The sequence below is a fragment of the Glycine soja genome, chromosome 6 (genome assembly GCF_004193775.1).
Source record: "Glycine soja cultivar W05 chromosome 6, ASM419377v2, whole genome shotgun sequence".
Classification (NCBI taxonomy): domain Eukaryota; kingdom Viridiplantae; phylum Streptophyta; class Magnoliopsida; order Fabales; family Fabaceae; genus Glycine; species Glycine soja.
In genome coordinates, this window is record NC_041007.1 from 34,202,554 (window position 1) to 34,226,407 (window position 23,854).

At 31.4% G+C, this 23,854-nt stretch overlaps 1 protein-coding gene and 1 long non-coding RNA gene across 3 annotated transcripts; one reads left to right on the plus strand and one right to left on the minus strand.

Annotated features, from left to right (window-relative positions):
* Window positions 1-9,052: 9,052 nt before the first annotated feature.
* LOC114416811 (probable E3 ubiquitin-protein ligase ZFP1) lies at window positions 9,053-15,758 on the minus strand. 2 transcript variants are annotated; one of them, XM_028381836.1, is made up of 6 exons: window positions 15,489-15,758; window positions 13,861-14,556; window positions 13,159-13,559; window positions 10,001-10,066; window positions 9,702-9,872; window positions 9,053-9,491 (listed from the first exon to the last, which is right to left on the minus strand). In XM_028381836.1, exons 2-6 carry the CDS (start codon window positions 14,450-14,452, stop codon window positions 9,345-9,347), a joined length of 1,377 nt encoding a protein of 458 aa, XP_028237637.1. In that variant the 5' UTR covers window positions 14,453-14,556; window positions 15,489-15,758; the 3' UTR covers window positions 9,053-9,344. The 2 variants fall into 2 exon arrangements, with proteins under 2 accessions (XP_028237637.1, XP_028237636.1); XM_028381835.1 differs by having other exon boundaries at window positions 13,861-14,482; window positions 15,489-15,757.
* A 1,568-nt stretch (window positions 15,759-17,326) lies between these two features.
* On the plus strand, window positions 17,327-18,716 carry LOC114414145. Its single transcript, XR_003667132.1, has 3 exons — window positions 17,327-17,696; window positions 18,135-18,212; window positions 18,519-18,716. It is a non-coding gene; the product is annotated as an uncharacterized LOC114414145 (long non-coding RNA).
* The last annotated feature ends 5,138 nt before the right edge of the window (window positions 18,717-23,854 follow it).

Genomic DNA, 23,854 nt, shown 5'->3' on the forward strand with positions numbered 1-23,854 from the left:
TTCCCCACACTCTTTAATTTCTGTTGTGTACTTTTAATTGTCGCTTTTACATTTGGTTAAGTTTCTATTTCTGTTCTTTACTTTCGTAACTTAGTAGTAAAAGCCTAGTTGAATCTAGTAACATTAAGAATGATTAGTTTTTAAATTAGTCAAGGCTCATTAATAATTAATTCAACCCCCCTTCTTAATTATTCCGAGGCCACTTGATCCAACAGATTCAAGGCCTACAAGCTCCACATGGAGCTACATCATGTTAAATCGTTGATTATACATAAGAAACTCGTCTAGTCTACTCTTAGCCCTACCATTGGGCCTATACCAAGTAAAGCCTTTGCTAATGAAAGGAACATCGTAAACTTCCATCTCCTAAATAAACTAATAAAACAGTCTAATTTCTCCCACACCAAGACCTTCACCCCTACACCTAGTTTCTCATAAGGCATCCTACCTACATTAAAGTCACCTATGATGCACCACAAGTCAATCTGACTTGTTGTTTTTCTTGCCATAGGATCCTCCCATAAATATTTTTTGGACGAAAAATCACAAGGAGAATACATGTTTACTAAGACAATCTTCAACCACCCTCTAACCAAATCCCCTCCACCCCAATAAAACCCTCCATAAAAAACTTTTTCACCTCCAAACATTCCTTACTTTACATACACGATTATCCTTCAGAAGCATTAAGAGAGGAACTTTCTACCCACTCCATCTCACTATCCTCCCCCCTCTTACAATGATTGACATAATAATTTTCCCACCACTTCCTTTTTTGTCTCTTGAATACTCACAAACTCCACCCCTTCCTTAGAAATAACTTTCTTAATAAACCTCCACTTGGGGTTGTATCACCAAGCCCCCTCAATTTATAAGATAATAGTTTCACCATGTCGCAGCGTGGGCCACGACGGGACGACAAAATAAAATATTCAAATGAATAAACAAATAAAAAATTTTCCAAAAAAAATGAAAAACTTAGGGAGTCACCAACAACGTTTATTTAAGGAAGACGTCAGGAAAACAAAAAAAAAGGATAAGGAATGGTTTACGGTTTGAGAAAAAGGATTTGGGGGTCGTTTACACATGGGGAAGGTGTTAGTACCCCACGCATCCGTCATGAAGATGATAACCTTTAATTGAGTGTGCTAAAAATATTTTGTTTCTTCTTTGTCCCAATATAACCCCTATTGTGTAAACACTACATCACACATCAGCTCAAATTCTTGACCCCAATTTGGAGCTATAATGATATGAGTTGTGACTAACCTCTCTTTGAGCAACTCAAAATCCTTCAAACATTCATTGTTCAGATGAAATGGAACATCCCTAGCTAATAATTTGCTAAAAGGTCTAGCAATGTTAGAGAAATCCTTTATAAACTTTCTATAAAACCCAATATGTCGTAAGAAGTTCTTTACAATCTTTGCATCCCTTGGTGGTGGTAGTTGCTCAATGACATCTATCTTTGTTTGGTCCACCTTAATACCTCAGGCTAAAATCATGTGCCCAAGGACTATGCCTTCTATAACCAGGAAAAACTTCTGCCAGTTGAGTACAAAGTTGGTCTTAATACATTTCTTTAACACCAACTCCAGGTGTTGTAGGCATGTTTCATATGAGCTCCAAAAGACTAAGAAGTTATCCATGAAGACTTCTATGCATTTCTCCACCAAGTCTGAAATATGGCCAACATACACCACTGAAAAGTGGTAGGTGCGTTGCGCAACCCAGATGGCATCCTCTGGTAGGCAAAGACTCTGAAGGGACATATGAATGTTGTTTTTTCTTAGTCTCTGGGATTGACTGCAATCTAATTGTAGGATGTGTAGCCATCTAGGAAGCAATAGAAAGCTTGCCTGGAGAACCTCAAGCATCTGGTCCATGAAAGAAAAGGGAAATGATCCTTTCTTATGGCATTATTCAACCTCCTGCAATCAACACACATCCTCCTCCCTATGACTATCCTAGTGGGGATGAACTCATTTTTGTCACTTTTTACTACAATGATTCCCCCCCCCCCCTTCTTGTGAACTACTTGAATTGGACTCACCCATGAGCTATCTGAGATAGGATAAATCATACCAGCTTCTAACAACTTCAACATCTCATGCCTAACCTCTTCCTTCATGATTGGGTTGAGTCTTTTTTATGGTTGAGCCATCAATTTGTAATCCTCCTTATGGTTGATGTCATGCATGCACAAGGATGGGCTTATTGTTTTCAAGTAAAAAACATGTTAAGCCATTGCCTCCTTGCTTGCCTTTAGCACTCTCACCAGCTTTTCTTGCTCTACCTTTGTCAATGCACTACTGATGATGACTGGCTTCTCATCCTCACCCTCCAAAAACACATATTTCAAGGTGGAGGGGAGGAACTTCATACCCAACTTGGACTTCTCTTCCTTCTTGTTGGCTATTAATTCTTCCTTTTTGCTCTGGCCTATAATTTCCTTGGATGATTTAAGGTCATGTAGACATTTTTTCCAGCTCTTTCTTTTCTTCCACCATTAGTCCTTCCACGAATTGTATGAGGATTTAAGGTCATGTAGACATTTTTCCACCATGTTCACCATTGCACGCTCTAGGAGAGACTTCATGCAAAGCTATAGAACATGCTCTCTAATAGCATTAACTGTGGCATTTATTTTAAAACAAGCACCCTTACCTTTTGGATGCTTCACGACTTGGAACACATCAAATGTGAGTTCTTCCCCTCCTACTCAGATAGTGAATTTACCTTCGGCCACACCAATCACGAAATTGGCTGCATTCATGAACTATCTTCCCAGTATCAATGGGATATCCAAGTCTTCCCCAATGTCCATTATAACAAAGTCAACGAGCAGCGTGAATTTGCCCATATTTAGAAGCATGTTCTCCACCACTCCATGGAGAATTCTGATTAAACGGTTTGTCAGTTGGATTGGTCATGCGGGTTTCCTTCACTTCCACATTCCCTATCTTTTCTAATATAAACAAGGGTATCAGATTGATGCTAGCCCCCAAGTCTAGAAATGCCTTCCCAATCAACTAGTTTCCTATAATGATAGGAATCATAAAGCTACCTGGATCACCCATCTTCTTAGGCATAGTCTTCTAGAGAATAAGACTGCAACCAACTTCCTGTGTCACCACCCCCTTCATCCCTTATGCTCATTTTCTTTGTCAATAAGTCTTTCATGAATTTGGACTATAATGTATCAACTCCAATGCTTCTGAGAAAGGGATTATAATGTTTAGCTGCTTGAAAATTTCCAAGAAGTAAGCATAATGCCTCTCCTTGTCTTTTTTCATTGGCATATGATGGTAAGGCTTCTCCTATGCAAGTGAGGTCTTAGGCGTAGACTTTTCCTCTTTAGTTATTTGACTCTTTGTTTTAGGTGGTTCTTGGACCACCTGATCTCCCTTTGTACTCTTCTTTTCCTTTTTCTTTGTCTCTACCTTCTTTTTCGTCACTCTGTCAGGAATGACGAGTCCACTCCTTGTGATGATAACACTAGAATTTGCTTTTGGGTTTTCTTTAGTAGTAGCTGAAAACCCAACATAATTGTTTTGGAGTTGTTTTGTCAACTGCCCCGCTTGTATCTCCAAATTTTTTATGGAGACATTTGTGTTCTTCGTATTAGCCATAGAGGCTATGGACAAGTCAATAAGCTTGGCAATGACTTCCTCCAATCTATTGTTGTTGTTCTCTATTTTGGTAGTTCTATCATAAAAATTAGGCTTCTAGAATGGTGGTTTTCCTTGTGGGAAGATTGATGTTTTCCATCACACTGTTCATAGCTAAATACCTGGTGTGAGGTGTTTTGTACGAACTGGAGCTGCTTAGGAAGATTGATGTTTCTTCCTTTTCTCCACAAACAAATAATTACTCAATTCTCTTTTTTCTCCAAAAAAAATTACACATTACTCGATATCACTTCAAGGTCCAATGCCTTAAGCAATTCTCTCATCTATTTTCTTAAAATTCAACGTTACTTCATGGTCTAACGCCTGAATGAATCTTTGTCAAACAATTAAAACAAATCTTTCAAAAAAAAAATCAACCCAACACACTAGTTGTTTTCTACCCAAAGAACTACTTAAGTATGATTTTCTCATTGCACCCGAGGATACGTAGGAGCGAGGACTAATCCCTTGTCGACCCAAAAAACTAAAATTCTTTTTTTTCTAAAAAATAAAAATTCACTTTCTTTTTCTAAATAAACAAAAAATATAACAAACATAACTCATATTCTCAAGGGAAAATAAATAATTAAAAAGCCACTTTATTTTTAGCACACTTGATTAAAGATTATTGTCTTCATGATAGGCGTGTGGGGTGCTAACACTTTTCCCACGTGTAAACAACTCCCAAATTCTTTTTCTCAAACCGTAGGCCATTCTTTATCATTTTTTGTTTTCTCCGACGTTTTCCTTAAATAAGCGTTGGTAGCAACTCCCCTAGTTTTCCTTTTTTTTTGGGAAACTATCTTTTTATCTTCTTAAAAATAGAAAAAGAAAAGAGAATGTTCACAATAATGGAATTCAATGCAATGCAATACACATTTAAAAGAAAGAACATACAAGATGCCAGAAAATATAACCCATGTTTGGGATGCAATTACAAAACCAATGATTATAATTTTATAACTGTATGTTTAAACAATAAAATAAAACCATGCGGGATAAAAAATGTAAGATTAAAAATGTTAGAAACATGATAAAATAAAAGAAAATCAACACAAGATAGAAAGAGCAATAACAATGAGAAAAGTTTGTAATCTTGCATAAGCTAAAAGAGTATATGAAAAACTAAATCTAATTGTCATATAGATGAAAGTAAAAAATGAACAAAATTTTCACTTTTAAATAAAATATGTTAATAAAAAGTTATTAAAAAGAACTTAGAATTATGAAGAGGAGAGAAAAAATAATTTTATACATGATATTATAAAAGTTTAAAAATCTTAGGCGGCCATGGCCCCTACAGGCCACCCCACTCCCTCTGCCTTTGGTGACGGGTAATGGGTGAAGGAGGGTGACTAGAAAAAATGAAGACATTAGGATTTCTTGAGATAGAAAAGTGGAGTGAAGAAAGGTGACCAATAGGGGTAGGAATAGACTAGGTCAGACCAGACTTTAAAAGGCCTGAGCCTAGCCTATAATAAATTTTTGAGGCCTGAGCCTAGCCTATAGTCTATCAAATGCTTTTATTTTGGCTCGACCTGACCTTTTTAAAAGTCTGGCCTGGCCTGATAGCCTTTTTAAAAGTCTTCTTCACATTAATATTCCTTTGCTATGGAGTAGTAGGAACTTAATAGGAAAGTTAAAGGAAAAGGAAACATTAACAGGAATAGGAAAGCCAATAAAAATAATGAGGAATATAAAGGGACACATGACTCATACCTAAATTGTAATTAAAGTCTTACTTGATTATAGGAATGGAAGTTATGGAACAGTAATGTGTAATCAAAGTCTACTTGTTTCAAAAAAATAATTAATTGTACCTAAAGAATAATATAAGTATATATTGGTACCCAAAAAATAATATAAGTATATATACATATATATAGGTCAACCTATCAAGCTTATAAGGCTTTTTAATAAGCCTAAGCCTGATCTATTTAATTTAATAGGCTTTTAAAAAAGTCTAAGTCTAACCTTTTAATTAAATAGGCCAGGCCAGGCCAGACTAGACTTTATGTAGGCCAGGTCGTAGAACCCTGTAGGTCGGCCTAGCCTATTCCCACCCTTAGTGACCAGTAAAAATGGGAGTTAGAAATTTTAGATATGGTAATGGGGAGAGAAGGATGAATGGAAAAAAATGAGGGGTTTGTTAACTTATTTTAAAAGTTTTTTTAAATTTAAAACAACTCTTTAATAATTAGTCTAAGTGGCTAAATAATTAAATTTTATAGGATGTCAATGTATAAAAATATTACACTAATAGTCAATATCCTATTTTCTCATTAAGAAAATAAATATATCTTATGATTTCTCTTAATCATTTTTCTAAATTTGGAAATGTTCAATTTTAATTCCCCATTTCAAAAACATCAACTTTTCGATCCTCTATTTCTTCAAATGTGTGACAATAAACTAAAATTTGTACAAACAAAATCATTTTAAGTCCTTCACTTTTACAAATAGTTCATCTTTTAGCATTAAGTAATTAACTTAACACAAACAAAATTGCAAGTATCTTCGAGCTCATAACATAACTAGATGATGTGATTCTAACTTAATGGTCTCAATTTTGTATCCTAGATTAAAATTGTGTTAAATATTCAAAGAATTTTGTCACCTATCATGATTCTATCTAATTCGAGCACAATCACCCCAATGAAGAAACCTATGACATCAACAAAATCACAAGTAATTAAAAAATAAAAATTAAAGTTCTACTAATATTTAAAAATAGTAACTTTCTTGTAGGTGTGACATCAACAACAACATTCACAATGGTTAACAAATGTGACTACAAACTCTAACTATGCAATCTTTCAAAAATAAGAGTTGTAGCACTTCAAACTACTAGTTTCAATGAGTCCAAAACCATAACTCCAGCCACCAAAATCACAAGTACCACTGATCATAGATCACACGTAGATTAATTGGATGATGTTGTTCTAACTTAATCAATGGTCTCAATTTTAAATCCTTGATATGAAATTGTGTTAAATATTTGAAGAACTTAGTCACCTATCATGATCCTATCCGATTCGAGCAATATTACCTCCAATGAGAAAACCTATGATCTCTACCAAAACAAAATTACAAGTGACTAAAAAACAAAAATGAAAGTTCTATTAATATTCAAATAGTATTTTTCTTGTAGATGTGACACCACCAACAACATTCACAGTAGTTAACAAATGTGAGTACACAGCCTAACTAAGTGCCCAATGTTTCAAAAATAAGAGTTGTAGCGCTTCAAACCACTAGTTTTGGTGATTCTAGGAACACAATTTTTGCACCAAGATTCCACCAAAAGATATTAGGTTCTATTAGATAAAGATGAGGAATAAGAAATTTTAAAAAGTATAACCTATTTTAATAAAATTTTAAGAAATTCTTAAACTTAACAAAGAATGAAAATGTTAGAAAATTCTTTAAATGCTTATATTAAATATCTAAACAAAACATTTTGATGAGTAACCATTAGAATATTTTCTAAAAAGGCATTTCAAGATGTCAAATAAAGTAGAAAGTTTCACTTAAAAAGGATATAAAGCAAAAGATATAACTACTTGAACAACTTTTAAAATAACTTGTTAATCAACTTCTATTTGTATTTATTGCATGGTCAATGTTAACATTTTTTATGAGAACAAACTTCAATGAACTGAAGAAAGTCTAGCATTATAAATACCATCATTTGAAGAATTTGAAGACATCAACTACATTAGGTATTTAATGTGCTCACTTATTAGGTTTTGACTACCACTAAATGTTAAGGTTGAATGTAAGGAGGAACTAAATTTACATATTTTTTAAAGTTGGAATGAACACTAAAACCAAGTTTAATGAAAACTTCAAGGGCCAAAAACCTATTTTTCTTTTTGCTTAAAAAAAAAAGAGTTCAATACAACTTGTGATTTTCAATTATGTTTTTCATTACTTAATCACTTCAACGATCTATTTACTCATATATTATAAATGAGAAGTGCTAGCAATAAACTCTCTAACATATTTTATCTAACACATTCTCTAATATTATTAGACAAAATTTATTAAAAATTAAAAAATTATAAGAGATATTAATTAAATAAGAAGCAAAATTCCCAAAATTTTATAATTTTTAATAAATTTAAACCAATAATAAAGAGTATTACCAACATTTCTCATTGTAAATTAAAATACACTACTTAAGGAGAATTACTCACTCTCATGAGTCATCACTCTCTCAATTGACATTTTTAATATTCTCATCCTTTTCTCTTTTAGATGACTTCACACTACCCCCACCAATTACCCAAAAGAAAATATATCTTTCAATCATATCTCAAACTCTATTTCGATCTACAATATCTTATCTGTGTCTGCAAATTAAATTTCAATACATTAAAAAACATTAATAATTAATAATAATCATATATTTTAATTTAAATTATTCATTGTAAATATAAAAATAGTTTATATATTCAAATATATTAGTCTTATTATTAATTTGAATTTATATAAAAATAAATATATATTTTATATAAAATAAAGTTACTCTATTCCTTTTTATAAGATCATTTTTAAAAAGATTGTTTAACCCTTTTATAATATCAGTAGTTTCTAATTTCCAAATACATTAATTATTCTTTTTAAAAAATCATTAATTAAATAATTTTTTTTAACAAAGAATAATAAATGCTATAAATTAATGAAAGTAACTATTTCTCCCCTTACTAAGATGGGAGAATTCACTCATCCACGTTAATTGTTTTCTCTCCGGATATTAATTAATTAAATAAAAAACAGTAAAATTAAAAGAGAGATAATTAATTTAAAAAACATTAAGAATAAATTTAAAATAATAATATAAATAATTAACAAATTTAATATAATTAATTTTTTTAACTATTTTTCTTAATAAATTGTAAATTAATTAAAAAAAGTCTTAATAAAAAGAGGAGGGAGTAAATCATAGATAAACGAGAAAAATTCGAACAACCTTCTCGATTGGGATTTTAAATGAAAGTGGTTAAACAATTACTTCCCGAACTAAATTGGGAACCGAAGTATTATGTAATATCAAAAATATGTGCAACTCTAATTCCTGAAAAATCAAATTATAGTTATTTTCATAACTGACGGTTGGTCTTATGCTAGAATAAAAGATATTCAACCAAGTTTTAAGCATTGTTTGGCTTAACTGATATTAGACTGCTCTATTCCTTAAAAAGAGATTTTAAAAAAGTAATTTCTGAATGAAAACTTTGAAAAAAAAATGAGTACTGTTTCATGTCAACGAATTTGTTCATCATTCTTGCATTGTATACCACATGAAAAAGAGGATTGAACTACCTTCAGATGTATAACAGACAAACAGAGTATAAACAGCAAAAAAAACTGTCAACTACATGAATAAAACATAAAGTTTCATTCTATACTTGGACATGGCACATTCAACCATCCATATAAAAAATGAAAATAAAAAATAGCAACAATGTAATTGCCTAAAGTTAATATATCAACAGAAGTCTGTACAACTTGATACATACAATGTTTTGATGCCAACAAATAAATGAGTTGGACAATGCGACTGTCTATATGTACGGGTTCATATACACAACAAAACATGAAATCGTTAGAAAAATGTAGTAGCTAAGAAGTGTGCATGTAGGAACAGAGACATGTAAATCTCAGATTTTATACACACTTCTCTCCAGGAGTCAATGCTTCTGATTTGCATACGGGGCACACATTTTTCACAAGTAACCATTTCTTTAAACAGTCTGCGTGATATTCGTGCCCGCATTGAAGAATACCAATTTTTTCTTGGTTTTTATATTCATCCTGTGAAATCATACACAAATATTCCAATTAATTTGAGAAAGAGAAATACTAACAAGACACTCTCTAACTCTTTCTAATACATCAAACTCAAATGAATAACCCCTTCAAGTACATCAAAGTCAAATGAAAAATTATCCCAGAAAGTTTGGCATTTGCTGGATCAATGGCCAAAATAAAGTATTGAATGAAACATGATGCTAAAATTCATACCTGGCATATTATGCAAGAATCAGTTTCCTGTTCCTCGGAAGCTGCCTCCTCCAAGTTAATAGCATTAGTAGCTAGTAATAAATAAGATTTTGTCTTCATTTGACTTGTAATCATTTCCTCTGACAAACCTGTGTTTACTTTGCCAATCCGCTCCCCTAATGCAAGAAGCTCCTGTTTTCCAACTCCAAAGAGTTAACAAATTAAAGTTTTCCAGAGTCACTAAGATTTTCGTATCCTAGACCTCATAATATATAATCCACATTGATATGAAATACAACACCAAAACCATGTATACTTGCCTCATAAGACATATCCTCAATGTCCAAGCGCATATCATTATGATGGTCAACCAGTAAAGTAACGTCCTGCATAAAAAGTGACAAGACAATCAATATCTTCAAGTGTCGGGTGTTGGCGGAATATGACTGGATCAATAGTTGTAAGAAGTCACAAAGCGGTTGAAATATAATATATTTCCTCTGGTCTCATATAAGGAGAAAAAAAAAACTGATTCACGCTAACTAAAAAAGTTAGTTAATCACATTTAATTGCATCAATCTCAATTAAAATCTAAATGTTTCTCCAACTTACTCTTTTATTGAAACTTGATATCAGGAATAAAAAAGAATCATTAGAACTATAGCCTCAATTAAATGAAAGATATTTTAAAGATAGTAACATTAAACGAGATAAAATTAGTTGAAATTTTCTTATATTCAAGACCAAGAAAAATGTATAAAAACAGTTAAGCTATATGCAAATAAAATATTAACTCAAAAGCTAAATTGTTCCAAGACAAAATAATGATGGAAACATGGAGAGAGAGAGGCATTGCTGGATAGGAAAACATTGGGAGTGCTGTATTTTGGAAGAGAAGGGTTTCCGTGGTGTTTAAGTCTTAGAGGAGAAAAAAAAATTAAGTGATGGAATGATACTGAAAAGTTGCATGGTGTGGAATTAAAAAGGCTAATGCCAAACTTATTTTAAAGGGTAAATAATCATTTTTGTCCTTGAATGTGCAGAGCACTAATAAATTCGTCTCCGAAAGATAAAAATTCAAATTTTAGTCTCTAAAAGTGAAAAAAATGCGACAAATCTGTCCATTTGTTACCGTTAATGAAAAAGCCTATGTGACACATTTAAGGACGAATTTGTTAGCGCTCTACACATTCAGGGATGAAAATGACTATTTACCCAAAATATAATTTAATCTTCATCTTCCTCCCCCCTTTTTTAATCGTTGCATGCATAACATTACAATAAACACTTAAAAAAATAAAAAAAACAAACATAAGTTAGAACAAACATAATAATAAACATAATTTGTCTACTGTTATGGAATTTCTAATGTGACAGTACCTTACTCAACATATGAGACTCAAACAAAAATACATAGTCATTAAGTTAATCACAGGTAAATGCACAAAACAGAAACTGAAATTATTAATGCTGAAAGTATCACAGGATTGAAGGATCATTCGGGTGATGAAGACTCTTAATAGCTCTCAGGAAAGGGGTAAGAACCTGCACAAAGTATCCAATTTCAAACTACTTGACATATAGCCACTTGTCCTCTGCATATATGTGACAAAAAAATTGGATAAGCACAAAATCCCTAAGAATATTGAAGAAGCTCTTGAAATTCCAGATTGGAAGGCTGTCATCCTAAAAGAAATGAATGCCTTGAGGAAATGTAAGACTTGGGATCTGGTAGAACTACCTTAAGGAAAAAGGCCGGTAGGGTGCAAATGAGTTTTCGCCATCAAGTACAAGTCGGATGGTAAGATAGAAAGGTACAAGGCACTTTTGGTTGCAAAAACTTAGATATTTCTTGGGAATGGAGGTAGCCCAAAGCAAAAGAGGAATTTTCATCTCCCAAAGGAAGTACAGCTTAGACTTGTTAAATGAAACATGGATGCTCGGTAGTAAGCTTGCTAAATTTTTACAGAATTGAAGAGGGTGTGCCTGTTTATAGGGGGAGGTACCAATGGTTGGTAGGGAGGCTAATATACCTATCCCATACTAGACCAGACATTGCATTTGCCATAAGTATGGTAAGTCAGTGCATGCACTCTCTTATAGAAGAACACCTTAATGATGTCGATTGGATTTTATGGTACTTGAAATCCACTCCAAGCAAACACCTTTTGTTTAGGAAAAAATGATTTGAGAAATGTAGAGTCGTTTACAGATGCTGATTGGGCAGAGCCAGAGGAAAATAGAAGATCAACTTCAGGATATTGTAAAAGGTTTGGGGTACTTTAGTCACTTGGAGAAGCAAGAAACATTAATCTGTTGTAGCTCAAATCAGTGCAGAAGCGGAACTCAGAAGAGTTCTTGCTCAAGGAAACTGTGAGCTGATTTGGCTAAAGAGGCTGATGGATGAATTGAAATGCTTAAAGTATAGATCCCATGGAACTGTATTGTGATAATAAAGCAACCATAAGTAGGCCCATAATCCAATCCATCATGACTGAAACAAATTAATGGGCCCCAAAATATGAAATAGGAAAACTGCGAAGTAATAACACTGAATAAGCTAAAAGTGGGATAAATCCCAGTTACAGGACAAGTATTGGAAAACTGTAATGGCAAAAAATAAGAATGGTTGGAGCACAGAAAATAGTAAATTTAGACTAAGGAACACCCTTTCCCAAGGAAGACCCATTTCTTCACTCAACCAGGCCAACCAAATTCCTTTCTAGATGAATGGTGCCTCCAAACAAACAGTTCCCTCCCCCCTCCAATATACCCCTCTCTCTCTTCTTGCTGCCAGATTCTCGAATCCTCCCCTCCAAATCTCTCTCTGACAGCTGTCACTTCAGTTATGCCCTTCTTCTCTCAGCTGCTGACACACATTTCTTTCTTTCATAAATCAGCAGGTCTTGTTTCTTGGGCCCATTTCCCTCTTCTCCAATTCTTTCAGCCTTTCTCCTCCCTTCCTTTCTATATACTTACATAATGGGCCTATCACAAACATGTTGGGATAGATTGACATTTCATCAAAGACTGAAAAATAATCAGCATGATATATTAGTTACCGAGACCTATTTTCAATGTGCTGGTTGACAAGCTGGATATGGCTAACATCTACTCACCAGCTTGAGGGGGAGTGTTGACAAAATATTCATGACAAGATCACAAGTTGCCGCTGACAACTTTCTATCTTAATTAATAGGAGATCTTCCAGGAATCTGATTCCTTTTCCATTCTGATTGTATTTCCTGATTATTAGTTTTTAATATTTTGTAATTAAGGTTATTATTAGGCCCCTTTTTTAGATAGATTATTTTAGGAAATATATTATGTATATATTGTACCTATCAGTATCAATGGAAATTATTAGAGAGCAGAATATTATTCTTTTTTTTTTCTCAGTAATGTAAAAAAAGTAGGTTATCTACATATAGTCCTATGGAGTACCAAAAGCTGTACAAAGAGAAATAGGAAACATTACATCAACTTGGAGAAAGGTCACGGGAGGAAGATTTCGATGTCTAAGAGTAGTCTCATGCATGCTGCCCCTATGGGGTCGGTATATACGTGAACCAGCAAATGGTGCAGCGCCAACATGCCTAGCACCCATCTCAATAGCATCTTGTATGAAGATCGAAGAACTTCGTGATGCATTTGTTGGAACTCTATATGAAGGTGCAGTTACTGGAGGAGGGGGGTGAAAGTTGATGGAGTGACCTCTCATTTCTTGCACAGGCTGTGTTTGATGATGAAAGCTATGATAGTGTGGGTTGACAAGAGGAGGATGAGGAAATCTGTGGCCACTTCTGCTGCCAGCTGTATCATGATATCTCTGAGGACCCATTCTTGCATTCTCTAATGAACTTCCATTAGCACTGGGAGCTGGAGAACAAGGGTGAGTCAGAAAGACCAAATCCAATCACCACGTGAAGAATTTAAAGAAAATGAGTAGATTGTCTGGTTACGTAATAGTTTCCATAAAAAACAAGACTTTCAAAAAAAATATTGCTTGGTTAAGATACCACATCCAAGAAGTTTTAGTTTTCTACTTTATAATAGAGCCTGAATAAAACTTCTTACATGCATGTTATTGCAAATTATACACTAGAAAAGTAATATATATGAATGCATTTAAAAAGGAAACCACAGAACAACAAAAAGGAGAAAAGAAAAACATCTTTACCTTGTACATATGGCATTGGAAGAGACTGATGCCAAGGCAAAGCATGACCATCATTATTATTGCTATTCAACTGCTGGTCCAGCCAGGGAGGAGGAGCTGCTGGTTGAAAGTGTTGACTTAAATAATTTCCTTGAGTTATACGGTTAGGGTCACGCACCATCATAGACTCGCCTGATCTGCTCCACGAAGTACAATGTGGTAGTGAGGGGATGCCATTTTCAGTGTGTCTTGCGTTAGGGGGAGCAACTGTAGAACTAGCCGAGGCATTGAAATATTGATAATTTCCTCTCCTAACTTCAGCATTTAGAGATGCAGCTGGACCAGATGAAGGATTCATGCTAGAATAATATATGTTGGCAGCAGCTGGAACACCCATATCAAGATTATGTTGATGTTGAACTCCATTGTATTGTGTCATTCCATACATCATACCATTGTCATAAGCATCTAGTAAATAATGGGAATCTAGATTAGTTCCGTGCCCTGAGGCTGTCACGAGTGTGCATACATTAGGCGGAGAGATGTTGCTGCCTCTGAAATGGATACTTTCGGAATGAAAATAGCCATGCCTTTGCTGACTCATTTGATCCATATCATAGAGACTTGTTGATGCAATTTAATCCTAATGTACCAACCAGAGTGAATAAAATAGTCACTAGGAAAGTCATTAAAAGCTTAAAACCATGTAAAGAAAATCTGCACAAGAAAATAAAGAAGACAGTCAAACTACTCACAATTAAAATTTCTTATAAATCTTAGACAGTGGCTAATAAATAAGTCTTTTCAATGAATAACTTAATATTACACCGTTACAGCAGGTACCCATTAAAGTGGGAATTAAGCATACACTGATTCACTAGGTTTCCAGATTTCATAGTTTTATTCAACAAATAATTCCAATATTTCCAGGGCATACAGAATGAAATGAAACGTGCATTAGTTATTTAATTAAATGGAAAAGAGAAATAAAACAAAGTGCAAGAACCAGAAGACAAAGGAGAACTAGATATCCACAATCAAAAACTAGAGTCAAGAAACTATGAACTTGGGCTCAATGGAGAATCCTATAACATGGCAAAATGTCTATTAACTTTTTCAGAATATTATTCCCTGAAACCAGAAGACAGCAAAAACAAAAACCTTTTCCTTCAAAACATATGCATAAAGTATATGAATTTAATTATTGCCCTTTTCAATTTTCCAGAATACCATACCCCTAAACCCGAAAGAAAGTAAAAACAAAAACAAGAGAAGAATATAAAGCTTCATCTTTGAGGAAACAACAAGCTTGAAAAAGGAAGATAAATCCACGAAGCAAAGAAAGGTATGTAAGCATTCTAAATCCAACAAATTAAGAAAAAAAAAACTTTCAACAATACCAAGCAAGTTTGCCAGATTCCAGACATAACATAAAATCATCAAAATGGTTTTCTATTAATTTTAAAGGCAAACCATTAAAAGAATTCTTGAAAGGTAATTAAAAAAATTAAGTAAAACCAAAGAACCCAAATTTCCTTTTTTTTTTTTTTACAAAAAGAAAGAAACAAAATTTAGGTACCCACAAGCGACATCATCCCCACCGACCAAGCAAGCAACATTGAAATTAAGGAAAAGAAAGGCGTTCGTACCTCGTAATCATCAAAGTCACGCGTTTTTTCCCAAACCTAAAATCAACCAACCCACCACCAATCCACCCCACACAAGAAAGCGCATGAAATTGGAAACGATCGCAACGAAAGTAGCGAATTTTTTTGCGAGAATTGAAGAATGATAATGATGATGGTGATGATGATGATGATGATGATGAAGATGAAGGAGCGGATAAAGAAAGAAAGAAGCAAAGTACAGCTATTAAACGCAGGGAAGGAGAGAGAGAAGTCCGAATGGGTAAGAGAAAGTTTAATAAGCGAGACTTCTATTTTTTTTTAATTAATTCAAAAACGCTAAATAAAAAATTAAATGCTTGGTTTGGCCTCTGCACAGATAATTAACTCTTTTATTTCACGATCAGAAGTTGGAATTTGGGAGGGGACCTTCCCAAAGGCACTTTGGTAGGGTGGTAAGTGGACACAGTTATTCGTGAACTCAAAATTATTTAAATTAATTTAAATAGATTGGGTTAAATAATTTTTATGTTTGGATTAGATTTAAATTGAACCAATAAAATTCATTTAAGTTTAAGAATGGTGACCAGTTTTATAATATGAATTTGTGAATTTATTAGTTTGTATTAAATTATTATTATTGTTGTTATTATTATTATTATTATTATATTTCTTTCGGACTTAAATATTAGTATAAAAAAATTGGACTTAAATATAAGAAAAAAAATTGGATCTAAATTTAAATAAATATTAATTAATTTTTATCTCATTTAATGATAATATTCATATTATATTTTTTATTTGATAAAATCTTATTTCCCGTGAATCATGAAGGTTATTTTAGGAAGATTTTTTTTACTTAAATGTCATTAGCTGAATTTCTAATAGATAAATTTGTTTATATTTAGGTTCGGAGTAGTATGGAATACATAATATATATTTTTAAATTTTGAAAAAAAATATCAAATAATATTGACTACCACACTGTAACATACAACCACTTGACAATCCCCTAGGTGGCTTTTATATTAGTTTTTTAAGAAAAAGCTTTAAGGCAATAATAGGGTAAAAAAAAGGGTTCATAAGTGTGCTACACTACAACTTATTTAAAAGGCTATATTTTTCATCCGGTATCAAAAAATTCAAAATAAGTACTTTTAGGATTTTTGGTATGTTTTTGGTTCTTGTAAAATTAAAATGTTGTTTTTTAACCTAAAATTAGGTTTAGATGAATCTGAATCTAAGTGTCCACTAAAAATTGGATATACGGAGTTATGTTTCATGTTTTTTTTTTCCACTTATTCTCTCTCCTTCGACTCCATTCGATTCATCTTCGACTGCAACTTCGACCATCGTGCCATCACCACCCTACCTATTTCCTTTGTCTAGCGTCGCCACCTACACCACCTCCTCCACGCACGCCAGTATCTACACCAGTTAGCACAGTGCGCACAACGTTGGAGTCGCAGATGGTGACGTTGAGGTTGCATGAGGACGTTGAGGTTGCAAATATGAAAGAAAGGAACATGTGTAATATTTGGTGGTTTAATGATTTTGATGGTGGTGTTTGGGGGCGATTTTGATGATGATGGTGCTAAGGTAATAACTATTACGAGTTTGAGAGAAAGGATTTTCTTTTTTTATAAAAAAAAATTCAACAATTTTTGTGATCATTTTTAAATGTTATAAATTGTGATTTGTTTTTTTAATAAATATATAATTTATGATGATTTTTAATGATGACAAATTATATTTTAAAATATAAATTAAAAAAATGTGTAACTTTAGATACCACGAAAATATAAAAAAAAAATATACATATAAAAAAATTTACATGACCAAATTTTGAATATCACGAAAAACATATTTTAACATAAGAGTAACATAGCGGGTTCACAGGCCACCGACGAGGATTTTCTCCACCTTCACTTCACCGTCGCTGGCGTCAAGATTTCCGCACTAGCGCTCCGGCGGCACCATCGAGGTCACTGGCCTGATGCAGGGCAAGACTGATGCCAACGCCATCATACGCCTTCGCCCTTCCCGTCGAAGGCACCAAGATTCGTGTCAATGCCCATTTTTTTTTCATATTTCTGAATTCCATTCATGTGCTTCAAGTCCTCTCTTGATTCACACCTGTTGGATTTTCTGTGGAACAAGTATTGGATGAATATGTTGTTGTTCCTCTGTTGGGTAATAGAGATTATGTTACTGGACAAATCTCTGATTTAGGTACTCTTTTTGTTGCAGTATATTTTTTGGTTTTGGTTAATTTATTGAGTCAACTCTTTTCTTTTAGTTGCTTGTGTCTTATAGTTGTGTAATTGAATTTTTGGTTTTAGTTATCCTGTTATCAGGTTGGAACCTCAACAATATTTTTGTGATATCTGTAATTTGAGTGATATGGGATGAGGAAGGATATATGACTGGTTTTTTGTTGCCTACTTACAATTATCTATGTTATGTTGCCTATTATTGAGCGTGCATGTTTTTTAATTTCAATTTTTTGTTGTATGATTGGAATAGTGGATGTAAAATTTGATTTGGGTAGATTATTGAGTTGGAATAGTGAATTGGTTGGTTTTGTGTCCATCCTTTTGTGTTGTGAATGGTATAACCGGAAACTCTTATGTCTTTATCTGTTACTGAATGTACTCTTTCACCTTGCAGCCTGTTCACAGTAACTTGAACAGATGACCGTCACCTATATTTACCGCCTTACCGGGTATAAGGAATGGTATAACAAAGGTAATCAAATCCTTTGTGTTATGAATGGATATTGAACTTATTTGGTCTTAAACACTTTTTAGGATATTGTTAGCGTTTGTTAGTCTCTTAGGTGAGAAAAATAGAAGATGGAGGATGGATTACTGCTGAGCAACAGTTAGTGTCACCTTTTGGAAAGGAGATCTTTAAAAAACTATTGTAAATTGGAACTTGAAATTGATAATATAGCTCGGATAAATGAATTGTCCTCAATACGGCTATTGAGATACATTAGATACATTTCAAGAGGATTATTCATTTTTTTGACCCTTTCTTTTTCTCTTACAGATATGACATTTGTTCTGCACTTTGCTGCTAAACAAGACACACCCACAGTCATGCAATGACATTGACAAAGCATGAGATGCAAGCCATGAATTAACACCAAGGTTCTAAATATCAATTTGTCCAAAATCAATGAATATGGAGTGGTTATACATGTCAATGACATCATTTCATGCCTCATGAAAAAATATATTTATAGAATTTAATTTATATTGGACAATAATTAACTAAATCAATTACAATAAATACTACATAATAATAAAATTTTGGGAGATTTAAATATATATTGGCTTTTATGCTTAGTTGTTTTTAGTTCATATTAATATATTTTTTTATTTTTTAAATTAAATGCTATCATTTTTTCTTACTGCAAATGGTGATACCATATCTAATTATATAAGATATAAAATTGGAAATGATCTCACATTTGCAGCGTCAACAAATGAAGTACAATGTTTAGATATATTCTAAAAATATATATCTCAACAAAATTATAATTAATAATAATATTTTTCGTTAAAGTAGAGTATATTAGCTGATCTATATGGATGTTATATGAAAAATATTTTCTAAAAGTTAAATATATTTTTTGTTTGAGATTTTATTTTGTTTTAGTTTTCCCCATAAAAAAATTCTCAGGTTAAAAAATAAGTGATCCCGCAAACACTTAATTGGAGGGCAAAAAATAAGTGATTTAAAATTTGAAAGACAAAAATATATTTAAATTTTATCAAAAAAATACAAGGACAATTCATTACCAGACATAAATGATTCCACGATCTACGACTTCATATTATTATGGTTCGTAAAATGGACACATTGTAAAATTCACGACATGAAAGTATAATTTTAACCATATAACATAAACTAACTAGACTAGAATCTCTACACACACTACCACTGCAAATATATTTAAAACTTTTTATATTTAAAAATAAAACAAAAAAGTTCTAGGCATCGGTATTGGCTAATATTTGATATATCCCTTCAACAATGGTAAGTTATATATGTTGTAATTTCATAATTGTAAAGCAAATCAGATTTAAAGATTTTAATTTGTGATAAATAAAATTAAAGAAATTTAATTGCTTAAAAAATACTACATATTTGTGCACTCAAATTTAAGTTATTCTCTTTCAGGTCAATTTGTATATTTTAAAAATAAGACAAATAACCGAGACATCGCTACGTGATTTATAAATGATCAGTAATTTCTATTAAATCTCAAAAAATAATAAATTTTCCAAATGAAAAAATAAGCAATTAATCAAACAAATTTTACCTATTTTTAATTTCGTAAAAAATAGATAATTACCCGGGCAATGTCGGATACAATAACTTCTTTTTATTAACAAGGACTTTCATTTCTTTTTAAAAGGTTTATGATACTTATTGTTCAATTTAAATTAAGGTAGATAACAATTTTACAACTTTAATTTCAAATACAAAATATACGATTTGTTTTGTATCATTTCACTCTTAATCATTGTTGCTAATATTTATTATTATGATACTATTTGTCCAATGACAGATTAGAATTGTTACTGTTGGTCTTAGGCCAACAATAAATATTGTAGCTTGGCGTAAAGATACCTTTAACGATAAGTGGTTAGTCTTAGATAGATACATGATTAACATTATTTTTAATTTCGTTAAAGACAATTATTATTATATTACATGAAAAATTAGTTTTGTTAAAGTTAAAAAAGAGTTAAAAATACGGCTTGATTTTTTTTAAGGTCGATAACACTTGTTATTCAATTAAAATTAAGTTAGATATAAATTACTTAGTTCAACATCAAATACAATTAAACTAGATGATTAACTCTATATTATTATATGGTTATTTTATACTGAAGACATGTGATTCAATAGTTTTCAATATAGTGTGACCCAAATATTTCTTCAATTAATAGTGGTTAGTGTTAGACACATATAAGGTTAACTAAGTTTTTCATTTAGTTAAAAACAATTATTATTATTGTATTACATGGAAAATAGACTTCATAGCTATTAAAAGGGACTGAAAATGACTTGTTTTTTTTCAAGATTCTTAACATTAACTAGTTAGTGCTAGATAGATACAAGGTTAACTCAATTTTTAATTTAGTTAAAGATAATTGTTATTGTATTACATGCAAAATTGGCTTCATTGCTATTAAAAATGAGTTAAAAATGACTTGATTTTTTCAAGGTTGATAAAACTTGTTATTAAGTTAAAATTAAGTTAGTATAAGTTACTTAGTTCAAAATCAGATACAAAATAGATGATTAACTCTATATTGTTATGTGGTTACCTCTTAATTCTCTTTTGTTAAATTTAGTTTTTGACATTATTCCTACAATGACAAACAACCACTAATGCTGGATGTCTTAGACCGGGAAAAGTGATAAGCAATGTTTCAACTATGTTACTAAAGACATGTGATTCAATAGTTACCACTATACTCTGACCCTAACATTTCTTTAACTATAAGTGGTTAGTGGTAGACACATACAAGGTTAACTGAATTTTTCATCTAGTAAAAGATAATTATTATTGTATTACATGAAAAATAGACTTCATGGCTATTAAAAAGGACTACAAAATGACTTTTTCCCCAAGGTTTTTAACATTAACTAGCTAGTGTATGACAAATACAAGTTATCTCATTATTCAATTTAGTTAAAGACAAATATTAAAATGGATTAAAAAATGGCTTCATTGATATTAAAATGGATTAAAAATGGCTCCATTTTTTTCAAGTTGATAACACTTGTTATTCTGTTAAAAAATTAAGTTAGCTATAAGTTTAACATGAGATACAAGATAAATGTTAACTCTATTGGTATATGGTTACCTCTTAATAACTTATTGATAAAATTTGTTTTTTTGACATTATTCCTACACTGACATATCACCATTGCTACTGTGTGTCCTATGCCCATCCTTATTATGTTATAAATGACTAAAAAAGACTTTCCATATTATGTTTGAAGGTTTATCATAGTTATTTTTAAATTACAATTATGATGGTGATCAAATTTACAAGTTTATCACAGATATAAAATATATGGTTACTTTGGTTCCGTAAATGGTTAACTTAGAACTTCTTTTCATCAAATTTCTTTATCTAACATTATTCTGTTATTGACTCAAGTATTAACTTAGGATTTCTAGTATCAAAAGCAATCTCCATATAAAATTCAATATAAACTTTGTATTGAAGTTTGTGTTTGATAACTCTAGAATCCAACAAAACTTATTATAAGTAAAAATGAAGAGTTACTAGTTAACACATGTTAGGACTTTATGGATCTATTTTGTATTTAAATTATATTGAATCAAACAACATATTAGATGTGTACTTATTGATGTGCTCTTAAAGTAACAATTTTTTTTCCAATGAAATGAAGATTCTATGTGTATCCATACCGAAACGAGACTAAACAATGCTATCAACTCTTTGATTTTCTAATTTTCAACTCTAAAATTAGACTTGAACTTTTCTAGTTTGTTTCTTATACATCTCAGATAGATGCTTAAAAAGATATGAATTTGAACCTCTTTCAAAAGGAGAGATTTTATTTAAAATAATTTCATATCTTTATGTTTGAACATAAAAACTGTCATATTTTTTTTTATCTTAAGAAACTTCCTTAAGACAAAGATAATTCTCAATTATTCACATAATTAATTACAATAAGTACCCATATGAGATCCTGATATGTAACTATAAAATCTTATTTTTATTTTATGGACAACTTCCACATCTATAAAGTAATATTCTTTGATTATACTAATTATATTCTTGGTGCTAGCAAAGAATATAATAATATTCCACTAAAATATTTATTTGATTAAATTAAATTCTCAAATTTAATTAACAAATAAATTATTTTCTTTTGTAAAAATTGGAACACTCGTTTGTGTGTGATCTCGTAGGTTCAATACTAAACCGGTAGAAATTAATCATAATTAATTAACTAATCAAGGTAGATATTTAACAACATTCCTTAACGTCCGGGTAACATGAAGTAACATCTTTTACCTTTAAGAACCAATAAAAAAAATAATATAATATTTACTTCCATCATTACAACTCAAGGTTAATTTTAGAGTATAATATTATTGTCAAACTCTAATAAATTAACACATTATATTTAATCCATGAATGACTTAAGAAACTCTTTTCTTCTTTCATTCAATTGCCCCGACCAAAGTCTTAATTCTATCATAGAACTCAAACTCATTATCTAGATTTGATGGATTCCTTCTTGATTAATCGTTAATTCTACAAGTATTTAATCATATCCAATATTGATTCAACTAGTGGCATAGACATTAGGTGTCTGAAATTAAAATATAATAAATAACTTATTAATTACTATGATAATCGTAGGTCAAAGAAAATTATTATATTTCTTCTTGAGAACTTTCAATTGACATATTAAGGTAATATTAACTATTAAAAATCCTTAATTGAGTTAGTTCAAGGATGAGATCCACATATACACCATTATATGTAATTTAATAAATGAGATCTATTAATCTTTATTCAACAAAGACTATTACATATATATTGATCTATCCAGATTATTGATGTCCTATTCACAATAATTTTATGATAAAAAATAATTTAGATTAAAATTATAAACAACATGTTTCTCATTATCATGATAACAAGTATCTAATTTTAATCAAAGACTTCAAACTAACAATTTAATAAAATAATAAATATGATAATAAAATAAAGAACAATTTTTTACTAAAATTGATAATATGATGAACTTGATCTTGGACATACATATATATCCCAACACATTATTTTAATTCAAATTAATCTCGCAGTGTAAATTTTATACCGTGTAAATTTTCAATGTAAAAATAGATTTTAATGAAATTCAAATTTTACTAAAACTTGTCAAATAAAACAACATACACATAATTTAAATTTTCTTAATCAATTAACTTAAATTTTCATTGTAATTAATTTTAATATCAATTAAATTTTCACAAAGCACACAAACACATCTTTTCTTGTAACCTGAGTTGTTAATTTTTAGGGTGTTATAACTACAATGCAATGTGTAACAATCTCCCTTTGGCTTGGTTGCTAGTTCTTCAACTAGAACAATTGTCTCATTGAGTTCCTTTGATTGAAAATCATCAAAGGTAATAAGGAACTCACAATTTCAGAATTGTCCAAGCATTAATGCATGTTTCGAATGGGGTATGCTTCTAGATTGATAATACACATTTGTCATCACTAACACACTTGTACCATACTTCATAAATTGCGGCCTATGCTTTTCATCCCTAAAGTGCTATTTAAATTGCTTCATTTCACTTTTTAAAG